At 38.7% G+C, this 25,233-nt stretch overlaps 1 protein-coding gene across 3 annotated transcripts in view; it reads left to right on the top strand.

The window, feature by feature from the left end:
* The window catches only part of NALCN (sodium leak channel, non-selective), a 245,639-nt gene that overhangs the window by 86,977 nt on the left and 133,429 nt on the right, over window positions 1-25,233 (top strand). For all 3 annotated transcript variants that reach the window (XM_052785688.1, XM_052785689.1, XM_052785690.1), the window contains 3 exons: window positions 2,576-2,718; window positions 2,837-2,941; window positions 5,712-5,798. In XM_052785688.1, coding sequence (XP_052641648.1) covers window positions 2,576-2,718; window positions 2,837-2,941; window positions 5,712-5,798 — 335 coding nt within the window. The remainder of the gene's footprint in view (window positions 1-2,575; window positions 2,719-2,836; window positions 2,942-5,711; window positions 5,799-25,233) is intronic.

Consider the following 25,233-nt stretch of genomic DNA (forward strand, 5'->3'; position numbering starts at 1 on the left):
TATGGGGCCTGTTGTGTATTTGAATAGCCAGGCTTTGCAGGTTTTCAAGCCCTTGTTCCCCCGGCCACCCATATTCCTGCTTTTCTTACACAAACTACAGGAGGTCCTGTGCTCTCATGGGCCCTAACCGTGCGACTCCTAGCACTGTGTGGTCAGGACTTAAGCCCTCTGAACCAGCAGAAGATGACACTACGTCACTGACAGACTGACACCGGTGGAAAAGGAGAATTTTGCTATTTGATCTAAGGGGCACAAGTTAGGTTTCATACATGGCAGCATCACCATGTCTGTTTTTTTGTGATATGTCCCACCCACCATCACTTAAAATTTTGATACTTTCTCTCCCTCCGTTTTGCTTTGAACATGGTGAGAAAAACAAAGCATGCTGCTGTGAAAGGAGAGTCTTTTTAATAACGTACGCATTGGCTTTAGGAAGATGTAGTCAGATATTAATGAAATACTCAAAAAAATAGAATCTGTTGGTGATAGTCTTTAAATGTAACTTTTAGAAGAGGAGAAACATGCAGTAGGGCAGATGTTAACTAAGCATTACTCTTCTTTTTGAAAGCAAAACATCTCATGGTGTTGAATCCCTTACTGTCATGCCTTTTATTCTGTATCCAGTTGAAACAGTATTTACAGAGACAGTTAACAGCATGGTTCTTGGCATCAGTATTGAAAGCTTTATTACTTTCTAGGCACATATGTTAAGTAAGAATGTATATTCTTAGTGGTGATTGCTTTCTAATAGCCTTAAGAACACCTGTAGCAGTTATATACAAGATATATTTTTACTTTAGTGTCACAGACGAACTCATATTAATTTAATTGGGTTAATTGTGCCTTTCTGTCCGTTCACAGTATTGCTTTACTGTGGCAGATGGCCCAGTGTATGTGTTATAAATACTTTGCATGACATCTCTTCTATTTTACTAATCTTCACTGTGACTTTCCCATTGGTAATGACTAATGACAGTTTCCTAGCCAGCAACTTTTAATAGATTCCTTTTTTTTTCTTAATCTCTGCCTGTCCTCAACAGCACTGTTTTGTTCAATAATTTAATCAGTTCAGCAACAGTATAATATTAGATAATTGAACCATTACTTTATGAATTTTTGAAATGCAAAATACCCATGAAGTAATCACTGGTGAATTTTTCAGTATTGTTAGAGACCACTCTCTTTTCTGAAGAAATAGAAAGGGGTTTGCTATCTATGCTTGAATGTTTTTTCCTTCCTTTTATTTTTATTTCTGTCCCTTGGTCCTGAGAACCATATACAGGAAATAGGAAGGAATCCAATAACCAGAAAAATTAGCAGAAAGGATTAACATTTTTGCCTACCCACCATGACCATGTTAACCATTCAACACCTACGTATCAGAGGAAGGAGTTTATACAGAAAAAATTCCATTCATCCCTGTCTCCTCTTATCAGTGAAGATTTATCTGCAAAAGGGACTCCCTAAGGCAGAAACACTTCCAGGTTCATCCCACCTGTATTAGCAGACAAAAGGACGTAGATGGTGGAAATTCAGTGGGAGAATAACAGCGCAGAGCTCCTTACAGGCTGGTGTGATTTTCTGGGAAAATCCCAGGCTCAGGGAGGCTCCCTGTCTTTTGTCCAAGGTGTTTCATGAAACAAAGCAGTAGTGGAGCGGAGCTAGCAGGTGGCTGTAGGACAATTCCGTGATTTTACAGCAGTTTGTGAGATTTCACGGTTTAATTTCACAGTTTAATTGTGTTCCTTCCTGGAACAAAAAATTACTTCAAACAAGAATGCCGTATGAGCCCTAACCACAGTCTGTATTTTGAAGTTTTCATTGCAGAGATAAGGAGGAAGGGGGAGCTGGGTGAAGCGCATTATCACTCAGACATTAGGATGAGTTTGGATCTTAAAGTTTAAAATTAGTAACTTCATAGCTTTTACTCAAAAGTCGTTTCTGCACACATAAACCCCTTATAACTTTTCTTCCATCTTCTCCTCTCTCCCCAGAGTGATATAGGAGGTTCAACTTAAAAATGCTGTAACGTTTTTTAAGGCAACACATGTATGTTAACGCAGCTACCCTGGCTACCTGCCTGAATTCCCAAACTGTTCAGTAGCTTGTTGTAGAGGCTTAGCTGCGCTTGCTAGAGTCGGGCACCTTGTCGGTGTATTGCTGCTTACTCAATGTTGCTGATAATTAATAGTGATTTCTTTCACCTACTGAATGTTGATCCCCATAGTTTTAATTAAATCTGCCTTCTCTCACGGATGCTGCTGAAGTCACATGATGGGACAAATTCTGCCTTTGGAGACGTTTGCATACTGCCAGTGAACCCACCTGAGGGATTATACGTGTGTGTCCAGGGAGAGAAGGGAGCCAGTCTGGTCTGATCCAAAACCAATTCCTATTCATTTGCAAAGGGAAGAAATATGGAAATGCACCTGAAAAACTTCTCTTTGAAGCAGGAGAGGAGAGCTGATACCCTTTAGAGAAAAGGAAGATAGAATAGATAAACGATTATTGTTTGCTGAAATTGAAAACTTTCAGGGAGGCTTAATGCCAAACATTTTCATTTTTCCTCTGACAGGCACAAGCATATTTACTGTTTACGAAGCTGCTTCTCAGGAAGGCTGGGTGTTCCTTATGTACCGAGCAATCGACAGTTTTCCCCGATGGCGTTCATATTTCTATTTCATCACCTTAATTTTCTTTCTGGCCTGGCTTGTTAAGGTACTGAAAAATGTGTTCTTTTAAACTTGTCAGAAATGTAGATCATATTAGAGTGAATTTCTTCTATTTTCTGCTTGCTGAGCTTTGTGTCAGCCATTCTTTCTTGTTCTTTTTTCAGAATGTTTTCATCGCAGTCATCATTGAAACGTTTGCAGAAATTAGAGTGCAGTTCCAGCAGATGTGGGGGTCCAGGAGCAGTACTACTTCAACTGCCACCACCCAGGTGAAGCACCTGAGATGCTGAGATTCTCTGGGGACTTGATTGAGTTTAATTTATGGATGAATAATAAGCTAAAAATTCCTGTTAATTATTATTTTATCAGATTTATTTGACTTTGCATGTTACTACATATATTTTGAAGTTGATATATGAATTTTCATATAAAATTAAATTCTAGGTTATATTATCCAACTAGGCTTTCTTAAAAAAGAATAATAGAGAAGACTGTAATATGGTTCTCTATATGGCTGGGTATGTTATCGCTGTTTTTTTATTTTCTTTTAATGATGTAGGATAATGCTTTTTTATCATGTCATTGGTGGGCTTGGAATTAGGGTTGCTATTGAATATTACTTTCTGTGCTAAGGAAGAAGAGCTGAAATTGCAAGCTGTAGCTGGAAAGAAGAGAGGTCAGAGGGTAGCTGAAGTGTTTGGGGAAGCTGGTCCTGGAACTGAGAAGGGCATGTTGAGACCAAGGAGGAATGAGGTGCTGAGGCAATGAAAGAGCCGTGCTAATATTTGAGGCAGCCACAGAAAGTGAGACCCTGAATATGAGATAATGGGTAGGAAGAAGCCGTGAGAGGAAGGGTGCTATGTGTGGGCTGGGTAGTGTGAAAGACCCGGTCTGAAAAACGAGGGCTAACAGGCTGAGATTTAAATTCTCCCACTCATTATTGTAACAATCATATTACATATGAATCCGGAGTGTACAAAAGGCCAGGCTTTTCCAGGCTAGCGCAGTTTGCCATCTGTAAGAGCGACCAGTACCGACTGCCTGCAAAAAGCTCTTAGGAAGACAGATATGAGAAACATACCCATGAGGAAAATTTTTCTAGCCTCCGTAGCTAGAAATTATTTATTTTCTTAAGCCAGAGGATTTAAGTGTTTCAAAAATATTTATTAAATATTTTCTGATATTCCTTTGGTTATTCCTGTAATCCATATGTAAATCTAGTCCTTTTCTGCCTGCTGCTACATTTTTCACCTCAAATAGACTTTGTGGCAATAACTTCTACTCTATATATGTCTTTGTCAAAGCAGACTTGGTGATATCAATTTAAAATCTAACCAAAAAAAGGACTTTTCCACGTGACACATACTTGGCCTGAGGAACATAATGTTCATTTCATCTCTGATGGGACAAATTCCTGAGCCATATAAGCTTATCTGACATACCCTGAACAAGAAGCTGGAACAAGAGAGATCAATGTAGGGGAAACTCAAGAAGCAGCCAATATTAAGGAATTTCAAGGATAAAAGAAATTCCCGAAATAATGTCATCAGGTCAAAGAATATGAACATGTTGAATATAAATTGCATTATGCAAAATAAAAATAGTGTGTTGGCTGCAGACAAGCGAATGGTTACTTTGTTCCTTGAGTCACTGACATAATGGGACATAAGAGGAGTCCGGTTTACTGAAGTACAAAAACAATTTGTCTTTTTCAAGACAATGAAGAAGGGCAGAAAATTTCTTGCAGGGTTTCTTGTTCAAAGCACCAGACAAATGATAAAAACCTTGCTTGTTTTGTGCATGAAATAACCTTGAGAAAAAACAACAATATCTTTCTTCACTTGCCCACTTCAAAAATCATTCAACTGGTTCCAAAACTTAGTCCTGTAGAAAAGAAAAGGAGTGTCTGAGAGTCAAAGTCAAGGAAGGGGTCTCTGGAGAAGGGTAAAAGGAGGTTCTTGTAAAGCACTTTAGCACTGCACGTTAAAGCATGGTACAAAGGGGAGTAACTCAGTGCTGATCTGAGTTGGTAACTCTTCCTGGTGCAGCAATGCTACATAAGGACTCAGCAGCATTACAACCATATTTGTGTGACGCTGTCCCCAGTCTAATGAGCACTTCTCTCAGGATGGCTTTTAAGCTTCAGCCACGCTGCTGTGGCTGTGTTCTCGAGGTGACTTCTTTGGGTGCTGGGTGTCAAGGAGAAGGTGGGAGTGAGGTGGGAGCTTCACCACACTTCATTACATAGTATGTGCAGACTCTAGGATGCTAGAGCCATTCATTTTCTTTCAAGGACATTTTCAAGGACAGTGTTAATCACTTCCAGCCATGGTTTCTTACTGTTCCTTATGTCCAGCGGTCTGCATCTTTTTGTGTCCTCATCTCTGAGAAAAAAAAAAAAAAATAAATGCCAGAATGCCTACACCTATGCTTCCAGAGGTTATTGGTAAAATGTGATCAAGACCACTGTGGTCAAGAGAGCCTTTTCCATTGACATCATTAGTGCCCGGATATCATTCAGCTATTTGCAGGAATTATAAGCTCTGGGTAACAGTACAGAAGGACTGTACAGCTACTCTTGATACGCATCAGTGCAACAAAAATAAAGTCTGATCCTTGGAGTAAGATAATTTTGCCAGTAAAAAAGATGAGGTTGTCTGTTATTCCCAGATGCACCATGGAACTTACTTTTTGGTCACAATGTATTTGTGTTTCCTCAGGATAAGCTTACCTTAGTAAGGAATTTATTCTGAACAGGTACCACTGTCTAATGATACTGATCAGAGATTAATTGACTCGGTTTCCACATTAGGACTAATAGGGACACATTGTGTTTGATGTTATCTGAGTAGAATTCAGAATCTATTAATGTTGGAAAAAGAGCATGTAGCTTTTTTTCCGTAGCATGAAGAACCATTTCGCTCTTATTTTAAACTAGTTATCATCAAAATGTATGCAGGTCCTTAAGGGGAATGTATTAGATTTCACTTGTATTTATTGGCACGTAAAACATTTCTGACAACAATTTTCCCTTTCAAGATGTTTCATGAAGATGCTGCTGGAGGTTGGCAGCTTGTGGCTGTTGATGTGAATAAACCCCAGGGCAGAGCTCCTGCATGTCTACAGGTATGACATTGCTTTTTAATAAATCAGTCTGTGTAACCAGCGCCACTCAAATGTTGGCATAAGGAGACTGTGGTGAGAAATATCTACAATAGTTTCAGTCATAAATTTCTTTGAATCTGCTGCTTTCTGCAGTGTAGGCTTGTTCTTGAAAATCACAGATCAACAAAAAAAGATATACCACACCCAAAGGGAGAAGATTAGAAAAATGCATTCCTTGTAAAGGCTCTGCTTTGTATGCTCACAAGAGAAAGGTGTTAGATTTTTTAAAATATAAAATAAGTTATCATCCTTTATCTCTCAGACTTTATATACAAACTGATTCCACTCCTAGGTTATTCACAACAGAAATGCTTGTGTATTAACTGCAAAATACAATAACATACACCAAGAAGCATGACTAATCATAATAAACACAGAAGTACCTCATTTCTCTTGTTCCATCTTGAAAATAGGCTCACAGAAGGAGGGGGAAGAGGCATGTAGGTAGTAAACCATACAGTGTTGGAAACTTCCAGATTTAATATTCTTACTGGGATATAGGTGAGTTTGTAAAACTGTATCCTCATTGTTTAAATAAATCCAGATTAAGATAAGTAATATTTTTATAAATCCCTTTTTATTACAGCACATTGTACAGCAGCTCAAATTTTTATTTGCAAGTTAAGTAATGTCGCTTCTGGATGAAACAAACTTGCTTCAGAGTAGAAAGTGAAATCTAGTATAGCAATCTGATAGCATGATGTTTGCTGGCAGTTTTGGTTATGTTTGGTTTAATGTGTAAACTAAAATACACATACTTATTGGCAACATGTACATTGCTGAACACTAAGTTGGCAAGCACCTTTCGTCCCCTCCGCAAGCTGTTCATTCTCCAATTCTTCTTCTGCTTTGTCAAACCACTGCCATATATTTAATTATAGCATATGTCTTAATTGATAATTCTCTTCCCAAATTGAATTCTTGATTTTGACAGCAACAGGAACATCATTTGTGGTGTTCTCGAGTAACAGTCTCAGGTATGTGGATAAAATGTAGCTGAACTCATAATGAAAACTCCTCCAGATGAAAGTTAAGATAGCATCTGACTTACCTGGTCTGCCTTTGTCCATAGTATTGCATTCTTGCCCCTTTTAGGAATCACGTGAACACACAGTAAATGGTGTTCCAGGGAGCATAAACCTCATGCATCAGTGGGTCTTGCAGCTTTTTATAATTGAAACTCAACTAGCAGTTTTCTTCTCATTCTTCATCCCTTTGTGCAACATCTGCAGGGTTTCCAGTAATCTATGACCTTGCTGGATGTCAATCCAAGGAAAGTGATCCGAAGGAAAGCAATGCGTTAAAATATTACTTTATTAGGATAGTGCCCCAAATAGGCTTTATTCTTATGAAATATAGACTAAAATACAGCCCAAAGAAAGCAAAATCTCAAAGTCTGGATAAAGACACACACCTTTATTCATCTCACCATGCATTATTGTTTCAGTTCTATCAATCCAAAGTAAAAAGAAAATAGACTTCTTAAAAACTTTGTGTATTTAAAGCCTTTGCAGTATATTAAAGGCATCCTTTAAGCATTAAGCCCCTAGCGAGAGATGTGGTAGTTATTTTCTAAGGATTTGGGTGGGGTTTGTTCCTTAAGAGAAACATGGTGCTCAAATCCAAATCCAGGAGAGAGTTAACCAGATTGGAGACTGTATGTCCTGCCTTTAGGACACATTCAATTGATATGCATTCTTCTGACCTTTATTAGCTAAGTATATTGTCATTCAATATCCTGTGAAGGATGGAGTTCGTAGAAAAAGGTAGTGAAGACTCTCTATTGCCCTGTATCATTTTAATTAAATTTTGCAGTAAGTTTGGTTTTATTAATTCCTCTCTGTGCTCTGCAAATATTATTGCTCCAAGTACAAAAGGGAACATTATTAAAAGTTCTGTTTCAACCATTACATGGGACTGGGTCTGTGTTTCCGTGAAGCTCCACTTATCCAGTGTACTGAGTTATTTAGAGTTTACTTCCTCAACAAACTCTACTGTGCATTGGGAGAGGAAATATCCTAGCGGCTAAGGGAATGGAGAGAGACTCTGGAGATCTGGCTTCAATTTAATGGCCAAGCACAAATTTCCTGTAGACCTTGAGAAAACTACTTAATAAGTATCTTTGCTTTAGTTCACATTCCTTATGGTGGAAAAGTGTATCCCTCCCAGATTCGGTTACTGCGGTGTTTAAATCTACTAACTCCTTGGGAGGCACTCCAATAAGATGGGCTTGTGCTATCTAAGTTGGCAAATAGATACATCCAGCTCTCTAAAGCGGGGAGCGATGGAGGAAAGAATAATGTGATTTATGTGTGGTGCGTAACATAAAGACCTCTCTAATACAGGTTTTGGAAGACACTGGACTAGCTGGATCTGTTTTACTAGTTTGGCCTTTGTACAACCATGCTTACTCTCGCAGAGCAGGTCAGGGGTTAGAGCCCGGCAGGCCTTGCTAGCCTAGGTAGAACATTGCAATGTCTCGTGGAGCAATGCAGGTCTGGTGTTATTCCTGAGCAAACAATGATTCAGACAGAGATACTGTATAGGCTCTGTGCAGAGCCTTTGTAACTCGCTTTGTCTCACACAAACGTGTCCTCATTGCACCAAACTGCTCGATTAGGTAAAACGAATGAGCAGGCTAACCACGTCTTCGTACTTCCATTGCAAAGGAGTTTCAGAATCCCGGCTAGTGAGTCGCGTGCCGTGGTACGTCTAAACTGCTGGGCAGGTGAGCACCGCTGTGCTTGCCAGGGCATCTCCTCTTGTCTCTCCCCAGAGCCCACCTGCCTTTCCACCAGGCGCGTGGTGTACGGGCAGAACAGAACCCGCATGTCCATACGGACCTAGGATCTGCAAGGGGCTCTTGTATATGGCAGCGTAGTAGTTAAAAGTAAATAAGACTAAACCATGAGAGATGGGCAAGAAAGATGGGCATTAAGCTGGTGTTTTCGAAGAACTTTAACTCAGACACCTAAGTAAGTTTTCTTTAGTTTTTTGGAAGTGGCTGGAAGTGGCAATGTGAAAAATTAGTATCAGTATGGTTTCTGATTTTGACTTGCAAATCTATCCTAATGCGGGGTAAAGAGGCTTTTATTTCGGTATAATGGTTTTATATTTACTTCATTTTTCTTTTGAGTGTTCCCAAAGGTGCTTTGTGGTCTTTTGTTACTTATTCTTACTGTTCCCCATGACTGGCATTGATTTTAAATATTGACTTTCTTTTGTCACTGAAAAATAATCTGTGTGTTTTCCATTTCAACATGAACCATTTGGCATGAATGCATGCTGAGGCTCCCACATTGCCACATTATTTTGCTGTTGTTGATATTACTTTAACACATTGTAGTGCGTTAGAACTTCCTGCCTACAGTGATTTACTCCTACGAGCACAGTAGGAAGCTCTCAGTTCACAAATAAAGAAAAACTGAGCACCAGGTTCCAGAAAAAATCCTTTAAAAAACTCTTCAAGCATGTACTTACCCCTTTAATCCCATGTTAAAGGCACACTGTGTTTCTTATTATTACTTTCCTGTTAATTTTAGAGGTTGTTGAAGTTTTTATCACTCCTTCCTTCTCTTTGTCATCCTGTCCACAAAGACTTGTAAAATACATACACGGATTCAAAGCTGAACTGGAAAATTTTAACTCGTATTTCTTCCGTGAACCTGTGGTTGGTATTACTAACACCAAGTAATGACATCTTCAGTCTTCTCAATATGTAGTTTTGTAATGAACAGAGGAAGTCTGGATCTGTGGATCCTGTGGGAAACAATGAGCCAGAAAGCAATTCCCTGTTCATGCTAATATTTTGGGGTCATATGTCCAGCAGAAATGAAACGCGCAGCTGGGGATGGAATGACGTTTAGAAGAAGCTTGGGAACACTGTGTGTGATGTGTCAGCATGAATAGAAGTGGTTACTTACAAACTGTATGTGCACTCATACTCTGATAGCAAAATCTTCAGCAGATTAAAAATCCTATATTCACTTTTAATCATTTGTGCTCCATCTAGGGAACAAATGGAAGGTCACAAAGCTATGATCTGAGCAAGCAACTGACATTATGATTACAGCGCTCTTGAACATATGATTAATGTCAGAAATTTAATCATCTTTTTGCCTCAAAAAAAAAAGTTAGTCCTTCATGCTACGTATTATTATCTGAATGTGTTACAGAATTCTGTACAATTACAGAATTTTAGAGAACCTTGAAGGAGAGACAAAAATGTCAAAAGTAATATCAGAAGACAGAAAACATATGGAGGGTGGAGGAGACATGGCTAGAGAAGCAGGAATTGAGTGGTTTAGAAGTTTCATAATGGGTATATTGAATGAGAGAGAGAGAAATGAGACAAAACAGTACTTAGGGATTTTCACTGCAGGAGTAACAGAAGAGAGCACAAGTGGGTTTTCTCCTCTTCTCTTTCATGGGAAGTAATTATTGGTGAACCAGAAAAGCGTGGTAATCTATTTATATACTCTGTTGCCCTTTAGTGTAACTTTGGAATCAAGCAGAAGGTATGCCTACTCAGTCCTATTCTCTTCTTACCTAGAGTGTCTGTCATTAAATTAAATACATATATAATACATTTCTTCCAATTAACTGAAATCCTCTCTTACAGTGAAAGAAAAATCTTCCCTTTCTGTTGGCTAAAATTAAGTTTTGATTTGAAAGAGTTTATTATTTGAGTATATTATATGAGTTTATTCAGAAGCAGATTAAATTGATTCCAAATCCTAAACTTCTGAGGCTGTCATTAAAAAAAAAATCTACTTCTTTTTTCTATGCCCTGTTCTCTTTTAGAAAGCCAAGAAATTGCATCAGTTAACAGAAGCTTGGATAGTTCAGTGATGTACTTGGCACTGAAACAGTACTGAAAAACAACCGTCTTAGTTTTACTGAGGAGACTCGGGAGCAGAGTATGCAAAGTGTAATGTAAAAGCAAGCTGTTAGTTTTGGTGAGGTACAAACGGTGTAAAAAATGAGGTGGAATGGAAGACTCTACAGATAAACTAAACATGTGGATGACAGAAGAACATGCACAATAAAGTCCAGCCCCATCCAACCTTCCCATATTCAGTTGTACATGGGAAGACAGTAAATGCTGGGCACTATGAAAAGAAAAAAAAAAAAAGAGACTTCTAGAATTTTCTACTTGTACATAGGGCATGGGAAGAAATAGTGAAGTGTGGTGAATGGAGTAAAGGGGTAGAAACTCCAGCTAACTCCAACTAACTCTTGGACTCTGGTTGGGGATTCACAAAATGAGCTGTCATTAAATGTGTGCTCAGTTTCAGCTTTGTGCCATTTTAAATGAGGAAGGTAAAGCTGTTACCATCCTCTGCTATCTTTTTTACCATCCTCACCTCCTTTTTTCAGGGGCTTTAGCCACAGTAACAACGGCAACTGAAGAGGCAGTGAGTTTACTCCTGGGACGTCTCAGCTCACTGCCTCATCTGGTAATGTAAACTGGTGTTCAGTTTATGTTATTAAAAGAAGTCATGAATTCAGACAGCTGAAATGATTACAGTCCGTTTAACTGGAGGAAGGAGGGGACAGGACAGCTCTAATGTAAATGAGCTGCTGGTGCGGTGTTGAGAACCACTATCTTTTTCTGATATGAATTAAAAAGAGAATCTCATAAAACTGGAGAACCAAACATATTTTGCCCATATACATTTTTTGCGTTCTTAAATTTGCCATTTTTTACTAAAAGGGACCTGAAAAATAGTAAGGCCCATGATGTAGATATCTGAGAACGCATAAAATTAGCGGACAAACACTGCATTTCCCATGTCTCCAAAATCGGGTGGTGCCAGAAATAGGCATATATAGATCATCCTTCTCTGAGCTTCTGGATATCCATTTATACCCTCATTCTCTATCTTGGACTCCAGCAATCATTCATTTAAGGACTTTCTGAAGTGGATGTTAAATTTAGGCCATTATATTTAGTATCTGTTGATGGATTTATCACCTATCAATTTGTCTGGCCTTTTTATGAACCCATTTATCGTTTTGGCCTCCAGAACATCTTGTAGGAACAAGTTACATAAAGTAACTATGTAGCATTTTAATGGCTTATGATTGAGGAATTAATTTGCTGATTTTCCTGAGATTACTCAGAAATTACAGAAAACGTAGTGCAAAGATCATTGGTTGTAATTTTGAGATGGATGCTCCTTTTCAATAAAGCAAAGAATTTGAAACAATGAAACTTGACAGTGACAGGATCACAAGCTGCTGTACCACGCAATCAGTAACAAGAGGGGGGCAGACATGAGTGTCTGAGGACGATAAACACCAACTATGGGGGATGGTTGGTTTGTGTTTGTGCTCGCGTATACAAATAGAATTATCAGTGATGAGGAAACTTCAGAAAGGGAAATAGACTTTGAATATCAGGAAGGACTGTTAAAAAAAGAGATTAGTGTATTTGGTGACAAGGCTGTCATTTGTAAGACAACTTTCGAATCTCCCATAGGTAACATTCTGGCGTAAACAAACACTAATTAACTTAATGATTATTAGATTCCTATTGTAATTTTGTCTATGCTTCTATTTCTCTGCTATTGTATACATGCATCTAAAAGAAAAGTAATTTCGAGGGGATGCAGAACTGCATGCATATTTCCAGTTTGCAAGGCATACAACCAACCTCCCTCCCTTCTTTCCATCCCTCCTTTCCCTCCTTCCTTCTTTCCCACTCCCTTCCTTTCCTCCCTCTCTGTCCACCTCCATCCCTCCCTCCCCTCTTTCTTGCCCGCCTGCCTTCTTTTCCTCTATAACCACTATACCAAAGCACATATGTTAACAATGAGTTAGAGACATAGTTCTTTTTTCTCCATTTACTTGCTGAACTGTCTGTTCTTGTTCATTGCAATCAAACTAAATTACTAGCCACAGTTTGTAGCAATCTAACCACAGAAACTAAACAAAAAAGAAAGAAAACACATTACTGATTTCACTGTTTTGCATTTGAACAAATAGATTTCATGAACACGACTTCCTCAGCTTGAATATGTAATTTTCCTACAGACTTAAAGTATCAGAATCCCATCGCAAAGACAAAACGGATAGGTGTTAAACTATGATTAAGCTTATAAAAGGGTAGTGGTTCTTCTCGGCAATATTCTTTATTAGAGGAGGGCCTGCTGCAGCAAACATGGTCACATCAGGCCCTTGGCATCTCCTTGGGAGATTTAGGAACAAGTATTTGGAATTTGTCTGAGGCAGTAGGTTTTCAAAAATATTTGCATGTCAGTTGTGGAAGCCTTGGCCGACATTAATATAATCAGTCAAGATCTCTGAACTTCCCCTTATTTTTGGACAAGCTGGAAGTAGAACCTTTTGTGTAACTCCTAATTTTCAAATGAGGCCCCAGAAAAACGTTCTGCTCCACAAGTAGTAAGTTTTGCATAAGGAATTGTTATAAATCTTGACTCTCTTTCACACAGGCCTGTACACTTCACCCATAAATGGCATTAATTAGTGACATTCGGTTCTTCCAACATCATGCTCAAACTGATAAGCTAAAAATCTCCCACGATAAAAAATATTGAAGTTGTTATAATATTTTTAAAAGACTGCTTCAGCTATGTGGATTTTTTTTTACCCTCAGTCTTTTTCCTGTGATCTGAACAGGCAGAGTGGACTATTTTTCTAGCATTCTTTTCAGCAATAGACTTCAGTACAGCTTGTACTCGTAATTTGCACTTAGAAATTTTGGGGTACATCGGTGTCAGTGGATTATAGAAACTATTCAGTAATGCCACTAAAATTAAAGTTCAGCTGAGTTTCCTTTAGAAAATTTTACGTCTGGGGTTAAATATGTCCAGTGTTTCAAATCCCATCAAACTGAAAACAGGTATTTAAATTGTCATGTAGCTTTTTTGTGTTTAGCACAATTACAGCAATCAAAGTGTTGGAAGCAGCAGCAGCAGCAGCATGACTTCCTTTAGAGCTGTAACTTGGATGACAAATCTGAGCAAAGTGGAAGACTGCAGAGTTTTAGAATAAAACTAGCGGGGATATTTTTGTGTGTGTTTGTGAGTTGTTTTTCCCCCAATATTTTCCGTATTTCTAGTGATTCTCAAAGAAAGGTCTCTTTTCACTAGGATTGCAAAGTACATCATGTACTACAGCTCTGTAGGTTATTAGATTGTCCTTTATAGATGTTCTTTTTAAATTTTCGAAACTTTAAAAAAAAAAATCACTTTGCGGTAGCTTTTTGTCACTGTTGGGGTCTCTAATTCTTTGGGTTTCTCAGTAGTCAGTGGAGAGAGTGATTCCCATCATGAATCTGAAGATAATTCACATGTTGGGGATGCTGAATTGCCTCTCGCATTGTCTGTATTTCTTTGTTGTCATGGGGAGGCTGCACAAACTGTGTGGCTGCCTCAGCACCTTAGCGAAGTTCCTAAGAGTAAGTGGGATGAGTCTGAGCTAATAGGTATTTAAAAAAACAGGTCTTACTAAATTCTGAAATTTTTAAGTGGCTATTTCATATTCAGATTAAAATTTTTACTTTCAATTATTCATAAATATATCTCACAAAAAAAAAAATCCATGAGAAAGTCTCTGCCTTTTCTTATCGTATTCTTGGTATTCTGAACACTGACTCTAACTCTTCTGAGAATCTATGTGGTCCCGATTCATTTCGCATGTCTTTAGTCTTTAAGCCCTTAGCGGATGCCAGTGGCAGGATCCCAGTGGCACAGAGCCAATAGAAAGAGATAGGCATTGGCAGAGGGCAGCTGAGGATCTGAATCTGGTGTTGCCCACCACGCTACAGACTGCATCAGAGTGCAGGGTATTTACTTTCCTATTTTCGGTGTGCCAGTTCTTTTGGGGTCTATCTCTAAAGCCAAAGTCTTTACCTCCTCTTTCTCCAGTGGGCCGTGATAATCTATATTATATATTTTTGATGTGCAGATTTAAAGCAAAATTAAGTCCCGCTTCAGCAAGCGTGCATACTGAATTTTCATAAGTATTTTGCATTCATTAGGTCCTACTGAAATCAGTAGAAGGTACCTAGAGGTTTGAGAATCATGTTTTTATATGAGTGATTTCATTGACATAAATGCAGTTGTTATACAGGGAAGTATTTGCACAGTCATGTCAAAGTCTACATCCTTTATGCTTTGTGAATTCTTAAGGTGCCAGCTAGAAAGAAGCGTCTTCAGCTGACCCATGCATTTTAACAAGTTGAAGGCTGCAGTGCAGTACAGTAAATTCAGATCTTCAAGCTGCTTCCCTTTCCTAGGATTCCCTTTCTTTCCTGTGCTTGCCTCAGACCTTTGAAAAGAGGGTCTTTGAGGCCTGACAGAAGTGAAGAGGAAAGCTAGCAATGTGGCACGTGGAGGAAGGAGACTGACTTTCTTCGCGTTTAATGTATGTGAACTGATAGCACGTGTTTGCAACCCTTCTTTGGCATAGATGTACTTTGATTTCTAGCCTGAGATTTAGCTTGGTATTCAGGGTGAGTATTTTGCAGTTTGAGGTCTTTATTTTCTGTCTGTTATTTTAATTCTTCCGTACAAAAAAATAAAATCATTTTATGTTCTTGTCTCAGAGCTTTCCGACAATGTACAAAACTGAACTGTCACAATAAGAGTGTGCATTCCCTTTTATAGACTCTCATTATCTTTATTTTTCTAGCTAAAGAGGGCCAGGGTGGATAACTGGCCCAGGGGCCATCTGACATGGACTGTGGCCTTCCATACTTTCTTCTCCAGAACAGATCGATCATGCCCACTTTACACAGGGCTTGGCTCTTTGTCTCTTCTGGGCCCCTGTGGCATCCCTGTGTCCTTCAGGCACAATTATTTCTCTGTGGTTTTTTCAGCTCTGAGTATCCAAAATAATGCAAGGGTTGTGTTGCCGTTCACCACAACGATAGTTTTATGGTCTGATGCTGAGATCATGCACTGCGCGCTCTCGGGTTTGATACCAGGGCGAGCGAGGTTGTTCAAGGGTGCAAAGACTTTTGTGATGTTAGGGGGTTGTACAGAACGGAGGGAGCCATGCTTGGGTGTTGTTTTAAGGAGACCTAACTGAAGAGGTCTGAACCAGAGCCGTGCAGCCAGCTAGCAATTAACAGACTGGATATGGCAATCAGTTTTTGTAGTTGCTTCTTGGCTTTTGTTCCTTTAACAGAGTAAAAGTACCAGATAGTACCAGAGAATGAGTTTTGCTCAGGTGAAAAGTTTTTAACAAATTCTTTCATAACACAGGGGCAAAAAGGATACGGCACAATATTTGGACAAAGAAAACAAACATGCCTCGTTGTTAATGGTAAGTGTTTTAAAGGGGTAGAGAGGACAGAAAACCAGGATGGGGTAGAACAGGGTGTGCATTGTATGGTACAAGCAAGTATGACTAAGACTAATGGGATAAAAGTAAGAAAGAGAGAATTTATGGCCAGCAATGAATGTTGTAGATTCTGTGGAAGAGTTGGTGTGGTAGCAGGAAAATGCCCTCCAATGGCTGCAGCCATCGTCAGGCCAGGCTGGACAAAAGGCTAGAAAATAATTCTGCATTGGTAGGGATAAGGGTGTGGTGCAGCAGATACTTCTTTTACTCTCTTATAAGATGAGAAAGAGAAAAACGAATCACAACTGGAAAACTGGCACTCAGCTATGCTGGGTTCTTTCCCCACCTTTGCCTTTTGTCTACACAAGGAGCCTTGACGTTTCTACCTCAGCTCAGTGCAGAACTGTTACACGGGCTCCCTTGTCTCAGGACAGTTGGCAAAACACTAGCGTATTCTTTCCTAGTACACAATAACCACTTGTTCCTGTGGGCAGGAATGGGCATTTACTTTACTTTAGATATTTAAAATTTAGTTATCCAACTGAGGCACAGAAGGTTATACTTCAGTGGAGAGAAGCTGGCACCTTCAGCAGAGACTTTCTTTGCTAGTTGTGACATAGATTTTTTTAGATTTTTATAGGCCTAGACCCACAACATGCTATTTCATATTTAAATTGCAGTGTTTCATGATTTTTCATAATTGCGTTCCACACTCGGTTATTTTCATTTAATCGTCACCTCATCCTCTGAATAGTAGCTTGAGACATCATACTTTAAGTGCCATACATTATTTTGCCATTAATGCCACCTGGTGTATATACTCTATGTGGTGACATTTTATTATTTGCACAGTACCCAGAGAGTATATAAATAATTTCTTCTTCTCTATCATAAACTTTTCAGAAAATTTCAGCTGAGGAAAGCAGATATATACAGTAGTGGGCTTGATTTCAGAAGGCTTTTTACTACAGACACTGCTAATACAGCAGAGTTGGCAGTACATGTGCTGTGCTGCTTTCTTTCTTTCTGGCCTCCACTTCCCTCTGTAGGATCCTAGATAACTCAGAGGAGGAACTGGCACACTAATTAGTGAAAGCTGACTGTACACCCAATTCCCTCCCTCATGCTCTCTTTATCTGCATACAGTTTTGCCATCCGGTCTGTTTTTCTGTTGGCTCAGAACTATCATCTTGGATATCTTCTCAGTTTTCTTCGCTATCTTCTAAGCCATTTCTTTTACTGAGAAACCGCCTCCCACTGACTATTCATGGTTGTTTGCAAGAGAAGTCTTACTATTTTTACCCTCAGTCACTCCATTTCATCCCCTGCCCAAAGTAAAATTTCCCAGTACTGCTTAGCTTAGAAGCCACCACCGATAGATCCATTCACAGATCCTTGATTTCTTCTTTCTTTCTTCTCTAGCCAAGGTTCAGCAACCTTTGGTCTATGCTGGCTGTCCTTAGCCAAGGCTGATGAACCTGCACTTTTCAGACCTACTCTCCCTCATCCATTTAGTTGCTGCCACTCAGTCAGAACTCATGAAGATAAATATGCTTCTTCACACATATGCATACACTTATGTATACCTCTATGCATATCAGTCACTGAAACAGGGCAGGAACAAAGCAAATAACTGTAAGAGCCCTCTGAGCAAGTTTGTTACGGGTGAGCAATCCCACGCTCTGTCTCTGGAAGATAGTCTGAACCATTTCTTCTGGTGAGGGTCTTGATTTTGTGCTGAGTGCACGCCTGTTGTATGCTTTGTGGAGCCAGGATAGCTCCTGTACTGCTCTTTTTGCATAGATTAAATCTTTTTCCTGTTAAAGCAAACAGTGGTTTGTGTACCGCTAGGTATCAGGCAGGCTTTAGCCATACCTACCCACAGTATAAGTGTTTTGCTGAGATCAGGGTACGGCTGTTTGGTCGGTATTGTTCCGTCACACCCTCATAGTAATCATTCTACTAAGCACACTCAAAGATAAGCTTGTTTGAAAGGCAAAATTTTGGTAACCATAAATTCTGCAAACCAATCCGTTTTTCTCATATGTGTACATTAGCTCTTTAAAGCAAAGTTCCCATTTTTCCGTACATTGCCCACTTCCCTTAAAGTGGTTTTGTTGAATACAAGTTTGAAATACCAGTAGCACTGAATTTAAAGTAAAAATTAAAAAAAGAGAGAGAGAAAAACGTGCTATGGCAATAGTAAGGCGTAACTGTAAAGCACAACCACCTAGAACTCAGTACTCAGCTACGCCTCTGAAAAGCGTTGCAGGACATGGCAGGTAGCACACTGGAAATTCACATTTTCACCCAAAAGTCAGATACCTTTAAAATGAGGAACACTCTAGTAATGACTGGCTAGGAAAAGTGTCAGGAAGCTTGGTTAGCATCACAAAGTTTTCAGCAGAGGTAGACATCAAATACAGTTCTGCAAGGAAGTATTCAGCTTCCTTAACTATGAAGCCATCCTTCTCCATATGCCATTCTTTGCCTTACTCACACCACATGTTGCAGGATATTTCATCTACTGGTGTGCATCCTACAGACCCTTGAAGTTCACTGAAAAGTTGAGGACTTTGGTGACCATGTCATTAAAGGCTGTATTATAGCATGCACGCGCCAGACACAGATGACCTTAATTCCAGCATTTTGTAATTCATAGCTTTGCAGATTTAATGGCATTCTGTTATTGCCAGATTTACTTTTAACAAGAAGTAATTTCCAACTAAGAAGCTATTAAGCATATAGGTCCTTATTTTGTTTCCTGAATACCAGTAGTTTATTCAGCAAAAAGATCCAGTTTAGCAAGCATAGGCATATATGTGAATCTCATTAAAGTTGCTGAAATATGTCAGGATTTTGTGCCCCAGTCCTCTTATTGATGCCATTGGCATTGTTTGTGGAGAGGTAAGGGTGCAGGTATGGGTGGGAGTCTGGTTTACACTATGCCTTGTCATGGATGGTATTTCTTTTATTTGTGTGCTCGCGGTCAGAAGGATTCCCATGAGAGAAGGGAGCACTGTTCCTTTTTCAAGGATGCTACTGAGCATGCTTCACGTAGAGATGGTTGCAGAGGGTGTGGATGAAGTCAGGCAAGGTGTAGCTATGTTACAGCATTAGGATCTTACAGCTTATGCCAGGAGACTTTGAGGTGGCAGTGAGTAGGCATCCTTCAAGAGGTGGTAGGAGTAACTCCCTGGGGGATAGAGCAGACTGAGCAGAGTTTAATGCGGCTGAGAATGCTTTTGAGTTAACTAAAACCAAACCTGGAGCAATGATCTGCCCGCAAGGATACATGAGCAAAGGAAGAGCTGTGTATGATACAGAAATACCAACTGTGGCTTGCCAGTCTCTCAGTTCAGTGTTCTGGGGCAGGTTGTTACTCACTGATGGAGCTGCAAAAGAGGATGATGCGCTGCTCTCGGGTTGGGTTTCTGAGAACAAATCGGTGGGGGATTCTCAGTGTTCTGTAGAGCTAAGTAGAGCCAGGCGCCGATGCTTGGAGACCTTCTGCCTTCCCTCGGAGAAGAGGTGAGGAGGAAAGGGCATGTGACAAGCACACTTTTTTCACCCTCTGTTCCTCCAGATTTTCTCTCTTTTCTGTTAGGGGGAAGTGCAGAAGTGAGACAATAGAACCCTGGCACCATCAAACTCAGCAAGGGTTTTGCCACTGGCTGCACTAGAGAAGGATTTAATCTCTAATGTTCTGAATATAGAACGTTGGTTTTGCAGTCATTAAAAATGGCAGATTGAAACAAATCTACATGTCAGTCTTGAAAAAAATACCTTAAACCCATGAGGCAAAAGGGACATGCTCTTGCTAAGTGTCCTTTCTTAAAAACATGAAGATTTAGGGGTGTATGGGAGAAACTAGCTGTTTATTTCTCCCAGCTATAAATGTAATGAAAAAATGGAGTTCCTTAAATTTACTCTAGCTGTAAGAAATTTACTTCACTGCTTATGTTTAATATTGAACACATTTCTAGAGCACTGCCTAGTTCTCAGAATTAATGATGTACTGTGCTTCAGCAATTCCAAGAATTGTTTGTATCTATTTCATTCCTTCAATGGAGCTTACGTGTCTAAATCCACTTGACTGCTTTGAAAATCTTGATCTCTAAGAAGACACATGTGAGTGTGCTGTGTTTTCCTAAACCAATAAGGAGCTTATACTGAGACAGATAAGTGTATGTACAAGACACATAGTGAATGCTACAAACTTACTTATTTTTGTGGATTGTGATTATGCAAATGTATTCAACTAAAAATGTTAGTAACTGGCATTATCATTTAAATGAGGGGACAGCAATACCAGTGGGTATATATGAACCAGTGTAGTTACTTTTGCAGATCGGTTGGAAAACTGTCTGTAGTAATGCTGGCACTTAAGTTCCTTTTTCACATAAAAAACCCACAGTGTAAATCAATGTACAATTTATGCTGTACACACCATTTCAGTTCAGCATTAATCATGAATATATAACCAGTAAGGTTAATCCTACTGGTTGTTTAAGAGAAGAATAAGATATGGCATGCAAAGGGTGAATAATTTAATATAGCTGTGGCTTAGAAGGCAATGTGTGGCAGTGATGGATGCAGTTTAAATGTTTTTACTCTTTGCACTGGTGGGATAGCAACATTAACTAGAAATTCATTTAAAAATTACTTAGAAGCCTTAGGAGTGGGAATGAGGGCAAGGATAGATATTTATGTGTAGGTGGTGTTGTACAGACATAGACGTAGAAGGAATGGAATTTATTTGGCTGTCTTAGGAGTCTGGCAATTTAATGTGCTGATAGGAGTTGATCACCTTAGGCACTTTATAATCAGAAGAAAGAGACATCAACAGGAGGTGATTCGTATAATTTTAAGACAGTAATTGATGGTAGCTCAAAGCCGAGGTCATTTAAACGTCCAAGACTCCAGCTGAATTCACAATGCAAATACTGAATCACATATTGTGATGATGCATTTTCAGAAGGCCCTACTCTTCAAGTAGGTATAAAACCCCATCATAGTAATAATGAGCAGCATGTGGGGGGCACATTCTATTTTACAGACACACCAAATTTCATCTGCTAAAAATAAAACTCTAGTTAGCCAAAAGTGGACATACAAGTCTAAAGAATTTCTACTTCATGGGTATTTAGAATAGCATATTAATTCAGCATACTGCAGTATGTCGGTGACAACGGTTCCCTTTAAAGAATTTGTACAGGATAAAAATACAGTGGGAGTGTATATCTCACGATGTCTTACAAATCATTTTTCAGTTTTGGATGTATTTCAGTGGCCATAATTAAAGAGATGGCTTTCAGTAAAGACAAATAAATTTCTTAATACTTGATATAATCAAAATCATAGAAACCCAATGCTTATAAAATAGCTGGAATTTCTATATTTTCCTGTTTTTCAGGGATGACTGTATAAATGGAAATATGACTTCATGATATATCTTAATATGACCATTTTTAAAAGTGCTGTAGATCTTCCTTGGAAAGATAAAATCAGCTGAATGATTTTCAAATGAGAAAACATCTAAATTTGCAGAACTTCCATCAATATTGTCAGACTTATATTATTAGTTTGTTTTATCATTTAATTACAGCATCCTTCTTCTTTCTTCAAGTCTTATGAGATACCTCATAATTCCATTGAGAATTATCAAATAAGAATTATATATTACAAATATAGGACAACAGCATTTTCCTGTCGAAGGATATTCCTTTGTTGTTCAAAAAAATGTTTGATGCTCATATTTTTAAAGAAATCCTTTGAAGTTAACTTCAATAGAAACTCCTACCATACAGACCAGAAGAGATTTAGTTTACTAATTAGCTGCTTCATTTTGATTTAGTACATATCAAAATCCATTCACAATTATAGATTTTTTTATTAATTAAACTTTTAAAAACAGCTGTGTGCGTGCTGATGGCAAACTTTTAACCTGCCTTTTTCTTTTATTTAATTTTCTTTTTTCTCAATTCCCAACTCGATTTAATGTTCTACGTTTTTAGGCAAACACTGCACTCACCAGTTGAAGAGCAGGAACTAGAAGTGAGGCTCATGTAAATCCTTACCCTAGAATGAGTTTCACAGTCCGTGAATGACAATTCCCCTATCATTGCCACCCACGGTGCTGTCGACTACTCTTACGAGCTCACCATGGTACTAAACCCTTTGTTCTCCTTTGTGCCTGTTCTGTTCTTCCGTCCTTCCCCTGCTGTGAAGATAAGATTTCTTAATTCCCACCCTGTGTGCTTTCACATCAGGTAAGTATTTCTGAAGTGAAAATTCATAAAGGACATACAGGAATAATTTTTGAAAGGATGGGTTATAGGGAGAAGAGCATCATAAGAGTTCAAGAATTTGTGGGGAGGGGAAGTTAGGTATTTTCATTCCTCTCCCTTGCTTAATCAACTTCTTTCTATCCATGTCACTTCTCAGTATTGAGGGCATGCCTCAGAAATTATCGTTTTCATCCAAAATAACGCTTTACCTTGTGTGTCTCTACTGCTTTCTCAATCGCATTTATTTTGCTGTAATCCCGTCCGTCTCTAGCAGCATTCAGTGAAGCAGCTTTTGATTAGGTGGTGTTAAAACTGTCAGTTTTGCAAATCAGCTCTACCAGCAGCTGAACTGCTCTTCTAGTTTGCTGGGTATAGTTGAGCAGAAGCTGACACAGCTCCAGCAGGTTGTAACGGTGAAAGGAGTCAAAAAAATGCAATTGTACCCCCCTACACACAACCTCCTAGCCTTTGAAAGAAGACTCACTAATATCTGCATTTGGTTGTTGATTTGTCTTTTGAAGGACCTGCTAGGTTTTATGCCCTAAGTATGCCGTAGTTATGCACACTACGCATTATGCTTATCTCTTTTTATATGGCATCTACATTTTCAAATCTTCTTAATCCTGTTTGGAAAAACAGTCAAAAGAATGGAAATGGTGTGCAGGTTTCTAAAAGATTCTTTGTGGTTTGGGTTTTTTTGGAGGGGGGGGTGAATGATTTTCAAAGAGGACTGAAATTTGGATTAGTGATGTGTATGTTAGGCTTGAGACAATCTCTCTGTCTTAGGTCACTTGCTTTAAATAAGTTTCTTAAAATATCATCTTATAAAAGAAAGCTGGCAATGTTGAAGTATGAACTTGCTGCAAATGACCATTACAAGTCACCTTTGTGTGTGGTTATGAAACTGAAGAGCTGTTGTGTTGCTCATTCAGTTACCCAACTAAGTTTGAGTTCAAATAAATTTGGAAAGGTGAGCTTCAAAATAACCAGAAGGCTGCAGTCTCCTGTATCTTATGACTCCAGCCTCTCCAAAAGATTTACACAACAGGATTCCTGTGTGGTCAGTCCAAATCCAACCTTAATTCCATGACCTTTTAGAAAGTAGGGAAATAATTTTTTGTGCTACTACCTGTGAGAGAGAAGCAATTAAAAATGTACAAATCTTTGACCTTAGGATCAGCTTATTTTCATTCTGAAATGCTACTGTATTTCATCCAAGCCACATTAGTCTGAGTTGTCTTCCCATATCCCTTTATTTAGACAAGTCTACACCGCTAGCTCTACTGTAGTGAAGGGAAGAGGGATATCACAGCTTGACTGCAGTAAAAGTAGTCTAGCTGGTGAAGTTGGGGAACAAATGCATTGTAAAAAAAAAAAAGGAAGTACATAGGCAATCACTGCCCCTTGCCCTCTAAATGAATAGCAATCAAAATCTCTGATTAGCTCTGCTATCCCCCCTGCTCAAGGCAATAGAGCCTGTAAGTTGTCAGCAGTTTCCAGTGCTATTTCGTAGGAGGAAGTACTCCAACTCTTCTGTGTGTTTTGTTTGAATGAAAACTGCGTTACTAGAAAGTAGGTTTTGAGTCTAAGTGCAATGCTAATAAGTCTTTATTTTCTTCTAATTATTCATCTGACCACTTCTTTAATGGGGCATTTCATTTATTTCGAAGTAATCTCTGCTTATATGTAAATCACAAGTTTTAGAGTGTGGTAATTAAATTATGCAAGGAAAATGCAAGGAAAAACTGTTCTAATCAAAAGGTAGAAATTCCATTAAAATGTTTGATATTTCTTTATACAGCCAAATAACTCATTTTAGAAAAACATTTTTTTCTAAAAATTAGGTTTTCTGTAGTGTACCACTATGGGCATGTTCCTTATGTTTCCCATCACATACCTGACTAGCTATTTCTGAATGGTCTAAGCCTTTTAGTATGAAGTGAAATTTTTGTTGCCTCCTTCAGGTACACGAAAGTGTAAAAGTGATAAAGACCAGAAGCAAAAGTATTTTAAGGGAGGTAGCTATTGCCAGTCTGAAGTATATTGTACACTGTGTTCCCAAGACATGTATAGTAGAGACGGTAACCAAGAAGATCAGTGTACTCTGTTAGGCAAGGCGTTGCAGTCAGAAACCAATAATCGATACAAATGGCCAGTCTGACCCAGGAAAAGATTTTCATTAATTCTGGGTAGAGTTGTCTTAATTGCGTAAAGCACACATTTTTAGTTCGGAAGGGAAATTATCAAAGAACAGAAATATTCTTCTACTTCTAATGCTGATCAAGTACTTCTGTAAGTTTTAAACAGCTCAAGAACACGAGAGCTGTGAAAAAGCACTGAAATTCAGCTCAGCCATCTAAAGAATTTAAAAGCACACATGCTATAATAATCATTGTACTAAGATAAAAAGCTGAAGAGAACTAAGAGAAGGTAAGGAGTCCTAGTTCAGTATAAAATTTTTCCATAAAGGAAGTTTTTTTCTTACCGTCTTTGGCTGGGAAATACAATAATAGTAAAAAGAAAACCCACTAAAGAAAATGTTTCCTTCCTTGAGGAATTGCTTTCTTAGAATCTCATTTTCCAAGTTTTCATGCCACTTGGAAATACTGACAGCAAGATGTCCAAAGAGAGAACTGAATGCTTCCACGCTTATATTTTTATGTTAGAAAAGAAATTATTTACAGGGACATATTTTTTGCTGTTTCCATGTCAGACAACCCTTGAAGCATTTAGATTTCATTTTCAGTTTTTTCACCATCACTTCTTCAAAATGAAGAAAATTGTTCCACCTC

This window comes from Harpia harpyja, chromosome 4 (genome assembly GCF_026419915.1).
Source record: "Harpia harpyja isolate bHarHar1 chromosome 4, bHarHar1 primary haplotype, whole genome shotgun sequence".
NCBI classification, from domain to species: Eukaryota; Metazoa; Chordata; class Aves; order Accipitriformes; family Accipitridae; genus Harpia; species Harpia harpyja.